This window comes from Nannospalax galili, unplaced genomic scaffold, assembly GCF_000622305.1.
Source record: "Nannospalax galili isolate Female #2095 unplaced genomic scaffold, S.galili_v1.0 scaffold471, whole genome shotgun sequence".
Taxonomy (NCBI): domain Eukaryota; kingdom Metazoa; phylum Chordata; class Mammalia; order Rodentia; family Spalacidae; genus Nannospalax; species Nannospalax galili.
The window spans coordinates 904,144-910,701 of record NW_008330333.1 but is presented as its reverse complement, the minus strand read 5'-3'; the positions used below and the strand labels follow the sequence as shown (position 1 = coordinate 910,701).

Genomic DNA, 6,558 nt, shown 5'->3' with positions numbered 1-6,558 from the left:
CCCGCCCCCGCCCCCGCCCTCATCCCCACAGTGGACCTAGGAATCTCAGAGGTAACTAGCAGGTGAGCCTGGGGCAAGTATGAGAATTGCGGGTACGCCTCGTCGAGCCGAGTGCATGGGACGTGGTGAGTCCAAGCGCGCGTGGAGACAGCTGCGATCCTGGTAGAGGCCACCTGGGTCCGCAAGTCCCTAGGTAGGGGGTTGCACCGAACCCCGCGAGGTGATCGGGTCCCTCTACGGTTCCAGAAAGGTTAAATGCCCCTCCCTCTCCCTCGGGACAAAGGCACCGAAACCCCGCGCGCCCTTCCCCCACCTGCCTGACTCCTTTGGGGCGGGGCTCCCCTCCCCCTCACCTACAGGAGCAGACCCATCTGCTTGCGCCGCCATTAAGCCCCTCTTGGGTGTGCTGTCCCTGTCTTCGGTAGCCAGGCACGTCCGAGCGGCCACGTCGGATCTGAGCACCCTCGGTCAGAGCTAAGAAAGACGAGGTAGGGAGAGTATCCCTCGAGATCATAAGCTCGGTCTCCAGGGTGAGGCTGCAAATGAGGGAAGTCGAAAGTGGCCCACGCCGATCAGGCGCAAGCGGTGCACCGAGACCCAGGGCGGGGGGGTGGGGGTGGGGGGTGTATGGTAATGGGGAGCCACAGCACCGCGCCGAACAGAACTGATTCCCCTGACGCCAACAACCTGAGAATGGGACCTGAGGGACACAGGTGCAGCCTGGGTGGTGGTGGAGGAGGTGGCTCCGGGATCTGAACTTTCTTAGGAAAGCTGTGTTCTAGGAGAAATGGTAGCTCGCCCTTTGGTCCGAAATTCGCCATATTTCCAGCCTTGAGGGTGTGCACCCTGACCCCCTAGAAGTGGGGGGCCACAGGGGGTATCTAGAGAAAGGAGCTGGGTGAGAGTGTTTGTTTTGTTCTGTCTCATGCCCCTCCAAGTTGGGGTGTCCTCGGCCTGGAAGGGCCTCAGGCTACTCCCTGGAATTTCGAGATAGCTGTGGAAGGTAGGGAGAAAGCCAGGCCTAGGATTTCACTGACTAGTATCCACCTGAAATGGAATCTGGAACTGAGTTGATGATCCTTCAGGCCTTGGGTTGTGGGAGGAAGTTTGAGATCTCATTTGAGCGTTGAACATAAGAAAGTTTAGGCCTGAAACTTGTAGCTATATCTGGACCACTCAGAACCTACACTGGACATTTCGCCCCTCTTTGGGCCACTTTGCTCACCTGATAAAATATACTGGAGGGGCTAGGGATGTAGCTCCGTGGTAAAGTGCTTGCCAGATGTGCCTGAAGACCTGAGTTCAGTCACCAGCACTGCGTTAACTGGGTGTGGTGGTACAGGCCTGTCATCCCTGCTGCTCTAGGAGGTAGAGGCTGGAGGCTCAGAAGTTCAAGGTCAGACTCAGCTACAGAGGTGGAGTTCAAGGCCAGCCTGGGCTACTTAATTCCTTCAATAAAAATAAAATATACCTGAAGGCATCTATCTCTGTGGACTGGTCTGTGCATCAGCTTTATCTTATTGTCATTTGTACCCAAACAACCCATAATTTTGTGCTTAACCTTTCACATGACTAGGGAAGAATCACATGCTTATTTTGCCAGTGATTGACCCAGGGAGTGTGTCCTCACCACATTGTGTGACATAATAGCCAACTATAGGGTATGTGGTACTAGTGTCACAACTGGGCCTGCCACTCCTTAACATTACTCTCTCTTTCTGTCCTCTATGACATACAGCCTCCTCGACCTCACCATGGCCTCTGCAGGTTTACAAATCCTGGGGATCGTCCTCACCCTGCTGGGCTGGATTAATGCCCTGGTGTCCTGTGCCTTGCCCATGTGGAAGGTGACTGCCTTCATCGGCAACAGCATCGTCGTGGCCCAGACAGTGTGGGAAGGGCTCTGGATGTCCTGTGTGGTACAGAGCACTGGCCAGATGCAGTGCAAGGTGTACGACTCTCTGCTGGCACTGCCCCAGGACCTACAGGCCGCAAGAGCCCTCTCTGTCATCACCCTCCTGGTTGTCCTGATTGGCCTGCTGATCTACCTCGCCGGAGCTAAGTGCACTACCTGTGTAGATGACAAGGTTTCTAAGGCTCGCCTGATGCTCACCTCCGGGATCATCTTCATCATCTCAGGCATCCTGACCCTCATCCCTGTCTGTTGGACTGCCAACTCCATCATCCAGGACTTCTACAACCCCTTGGTGGCTGAAGCCCAAAAGCGGGAGCTCGGGGCCTCCCTCTACCTAGGGTGGGCAGCCTCAGGCCTTTTGCTGCTGGGTGGGGGGCTGTTATGCTGTTCCTGCTCCCCTGGAGGGCCCCGGGGACCTGGCCATTACATGGCCCGCTATTCTACATCTGCTCCACATTCAGCCTCTCATGGGCCATCTGACTACCCCACCAAGAATTATGTATGATGCTGATCAGGGAATGAGGCTTTACTGGCCAGGGTGTCTTAATGCCCATGAGCTGATGCCTGAGGTATCTTTGGGGTTGGTATTTTTTGTTTTGTTTTTGGTTTTCCCAGTGATGGCTATCGAACCTAGGGCCCCACACATTTGGTATGCAGACACTCCATATCATTGAGCTATAAGATAAACCCTGCCCCTGGGGTTGGTTCCTTCATCTTGCTTTTGTGATCAGGGTCTTATGTAGCTCCAACTGGCCTCCAACTCTAATTCTCCTGTCTCAACCTGAGTCCTGGAATTACAGGTGTGTGCCACCATACCTGCCTCTTATCTTCTGTTTTTGTTTTTAATCTGGAGAAGGGCAGTCTTTTCAATCCAAGTGATAACTAAGTCAAGATCCCTCCCTCCTGCCCAGCTCTGCAGTTGGCATTTCTCACCTTTAGATAATGAAGCTGGGGGTGTAAATCTTGAGGTTCTGTATCTTTTCACTCTTGGGCCTCTGCTGTGACACCTGTGTGAAAGCTGTTTATGGCTCTGGCCTTTGCAATCACAAGGTGGACTGTCCCAAGAGTTCCTGCTGCTGTTGGAGGTTGGACTTCCCTAAACTTGCAGAAATAGACACACCTCTTCCTGGTCAGATCTTTCCTCCCAGCCCTGAAAGGGCCCGTAATAAGTTAACCAAAGAACTGTCTATTCCAAGTCTTCCGACTTTTGACCCCTGCATCCCATTTCCAAGGTTATGATGTATCCTCCCCAAGTCCATTCCTGGCTATGCTGTACATTCTCCAACCTTGCACACTTTTGCTCTTTCCCTGTCCACCCAATGTTTTACTAAATAAAATGAATTTTATGATGTGCTTTTGATGTTGCTGGGGGCTGGGTGTCCAGTTTAGCTGAGGGTGTGTGTGGCATAGGTCCATAATCCTTTGACTTCAAGAATTCCTGACTTACCCCACAGCCTGAACCAGGGTACACACTGGATAAAACCTGCAGCATCCTAGGGAAGTCTTTCATGGATGAGAGGAAGACAAGTACAAATGCTTTTATTCACAACATATAACGGGGTAAGGGGCAGGGCAGCTTAGATGGACTAAGGTGGTGGTTGGGCTAGGGTACTGTCCACACTTTATTCTGAAGGCAAGGAGGGTGAAGCCCTGGTTTCTGGGGCAAGGGATATCTCAGGAAGAGGACAGCAAAATGTAGCCATAACCTGGGAGGCAGGGATGAGCAAGGGCAACCAACAGCTGTCTCTTTCTCAAGGTTGCAAGCACTGAGGAAGTTCAGCTCACACCAGACCAGCTGAGATGTCCCGCAGCCAGTTCCTAACAACCTGCAGAAATAGGCTTCCATGGGACACAGGGCAGGGAAGGATTGGTTACTGAAGCAAAGGTTGTAGCCCAGTGCTGAAGGTCCAAGCTCTAGAAGGAAGCCTCAGCTTCACACATAGTCTCTCTTATCCAGTCCTGAAGCCCCTGAGCGGGAGGGGATGGAGTAGCCCAGCCTAGGTCCTCGAGGCCGCTCATAATGGGATGGGGGACAGGTGCAGCAGAGGAGCCCCCCACCTAGCATGAGCAGTGCAGCTGCTGCCCAGCCCAGGTAGAGGGAGGCCCCCAGCTCCCTCTTGAGGGCCTCAGCCACCAGTGGGTTATAGAAGTCCTGGATGATGGCATGGGCTGTCCAGCAGACAGGGATGAGCACCAGGATACCCGAGAGAAGGAGGAGGACCCCTGCAGTGAGCACAATGCGCGCCTTGGCACCTTCATCCTCCACACATGTGGTGCACTGGGCACCCGTAATGGCCACCAGCAGGCCCAGCAAGGCCAGCAGAAGAGCGACGACACAGAGGGCTCTAGCAGCTTGTAGGTCCTGGGGTAGCGCCAACAGCGAGTCATACACCTTGCACTGCATCTGGCCTGTGCTCTGCACCACACAGGACATCCACAGCCCCTCCCATACTACCTGGGCCACCACGATACTATTGCCAATGAAGGCGGTCACCTTCCACAGCGGTAGGGCACAGGACACCAGGGTCCCAAGCCACCCCAGCACGGCCAGGGTCATGCCAAGGAGTTCAAGACCAGTTGAAGCCATCTGTCCCTTGGTTAGGTCTTCTCAGTTCTCAGACAGCCCGATTCACTTAGAGCAGAGTTGGGAGTATGGGCGAGGGCAGTTCTCAGGCAGGAAGGGGATCTGTCGCCCTCAGTCCAGGACAGTCCTCACATCTATCTGTGGGCCTCTCACACATCTGATACTCACTGAATACAAACAAGTCTTTCGGTCTTGTTCAGCTGGGTATCTTGTGTTCCCTTGGTAGCCTGTTGCCCATCACAACCCTCAGACCTGCTGTGGGCTTGGAGCAGTCTCGTCCCTCTCCGCTAGCCACTGAAGTCCTCACAGCTCAAGTCTTCTCTCAGCTGGCACACTGGGCTTCTCAAAACAAGGAACCCTGAGATGCTACCTGGGGCATCTGAAGGCGCTGGCTGCAGGCGGGGTTTTAAGGCCCAGGCAGGGGAGGAGCCTAGCCAAAGGCCTGGAGGTTCTGATTGGATAGCAGAGCCAGTGCAATGGGGAAAAGGGAGTTCACGGGATGGGGGCCCTCAGGGTGGGGTACCCAGACCAAGTAGAGACTAGAAAAAGAACATCCCTTCATGTGAGAAACAAAGGACAAAAGAATGGAAAGGGCAGGACATGCTGAGAAAAGGGACTAGGGAAAGCAGTAAGTGGCTTGGGACAGAGAAATGAGGCTTGAGCCTGCCCCTTCTCCTTTGCTGCCCCCCTAATCCACTCTTTGATTGTGAAGCAAACATGCCTCTTCTCTCATTATCCATTACAGTACACCACCCTTTCAGGAGTCTCAGGAATTCGATCTGTCTCCAGTCTCAGCTCAGTGGCCCAGGCAACTCCCCTGGGAGAAGCCCTGCCTCCACAGTTTCCCAGGCAACAGGTGCCTGGCATCCAGCTCAGGTGGCATCACCTAGACAACGGCCTAGAAAACTACTCCCCTCCAACACACACACACACACACACACACACACACACACACACACACACACACCTCAGCTCAGGTGTGCCTGTTCCACCCCCTGCTGTCGAAACCAGGGGCCTGAGCCAAGCTGCTGAAGGTCTCTAAGTGGCCTGATGATAAAGCTAGTGCTTCAGAAATCGAGAGGGGAACAAAGAGGCCCAGGGCAAGAAGGGGACAACTGGGACCCTAGCCAAGGATGTTCTTCCCCATACTTGCATGACTAACCAACCCAAGCCTAATCAAGACACGAAAGAGGTGGGCAAGTGCGTGAGGCCCAAAGGACTAAAATGTCCTTAAGCCAGCCTGCTGCCTTCCAGTCCATAGAAAAGACCCCTGCCAGTCGGTGACTCCTTTCATGGGGTGCAACTTGATCTCAGTTCAAATTCTGATCCTACCAGAGAAGATCATGGAAGGCCAAGCTTCTTAACTTCCTTGGGCCAAAGACCCATTTGAGAAATTTTAAAGGGCCTGTATTCCTCATGGGAACACAATCCTGTCAACATGTGCATATTTCACAGATGTCTTGCAGCTCATGAACTCCCTCAAATCCCTTCTTGGAGGCTAAGAGCTCCTGAGGACTATTTTTATTATTATTATTATTTTATTTTTTACTGGTTTTTTTTTTTTTTGGCCTTTTTGATACAGAGCCTCCCTATAGCCCCCACTGGCCTGGAACTCACTCTGTAGTCCAGGCTGGCCTTGAACTCACAGAGAGCTCCCTGCCTCTGCCTCCCAAGTGCTGGGATTAAAGGTACCACCACACTCAGCCATGGGCTATTATTTTTTTAAAAAAAGAAAGAAAGAAAGAGAGCAGGGGAGGGAAGGGAGAGACAGAGGGAAGGAGGGAAGAGAGAAAAGGTCCGGGCATGGTTACAGTTAATTCCAGTTCCAGCACTCCGAAGGCTGAGGTAGGTAGATCTCTGTGAGTTCCAGGCCAGCCTGGTCTACTAGAGAGTTCCAGGCCAGCTGGGGCTACATAAAGAGGCCCTGTCTCAAAAACAGAAAGAAAGAAAAAAAAAAGGGGCTGGCTGGTAACACAAACTTTTAATCCCAGCACTTGGGAAGCAGAGGCAGAGGGACCTCTGTGAGATTGAGGCCAGCCTGGTCTACAGAGCAAGTTCC

General features: G+C 53.1%; 2 protein-coding genes across 7 annotated transcripts in view; one reads left to right on the top strand and one right to left on the bottom strand.

The window, feature by feature from the left end:
• Positions 1-3,264, top strand: part of Cldn6 (claudin 6) — a 4,674-nt gene extending 1,410 nt beyond the window's left edge. For 2 of the 6 annotated variants that reach the window (XM_029569462.1, XM_029569466.1), the window contains exon 2: positions 1,739-3,264. In XM_029569462.1, coding sequence (XP_029425322.1) covers positions 1,755-2,420 — 666 coding nt within the window. In that variant the 5' untranslated portion in view covers positions 1,739-1,754 and the 3' untranslated portion in view covers positions 2,421-3,264. The other 4 variants (XM_017801199.1, XM_017801203.2, XM_017801205.1 and 1 more) reach the window with 4 other exon arrangements.
• A 584-nt stretch (positions 3,265-3,848) lies between these two features.
• Positions 3,849-4,502, bottom strand: Cldn9 (claudin 9). Its single transcript, XM_008845748.1, has one exon. The coding sequence runs from the start codon at positions 4,500-4,502 to the stop codon at positions 3,849-3,851; it is 654 nt and encodes a 217-aa protein (XP_008843970.1).
• Positions 4,503-6,558: the final 2,056 nt, after the last annotated feature.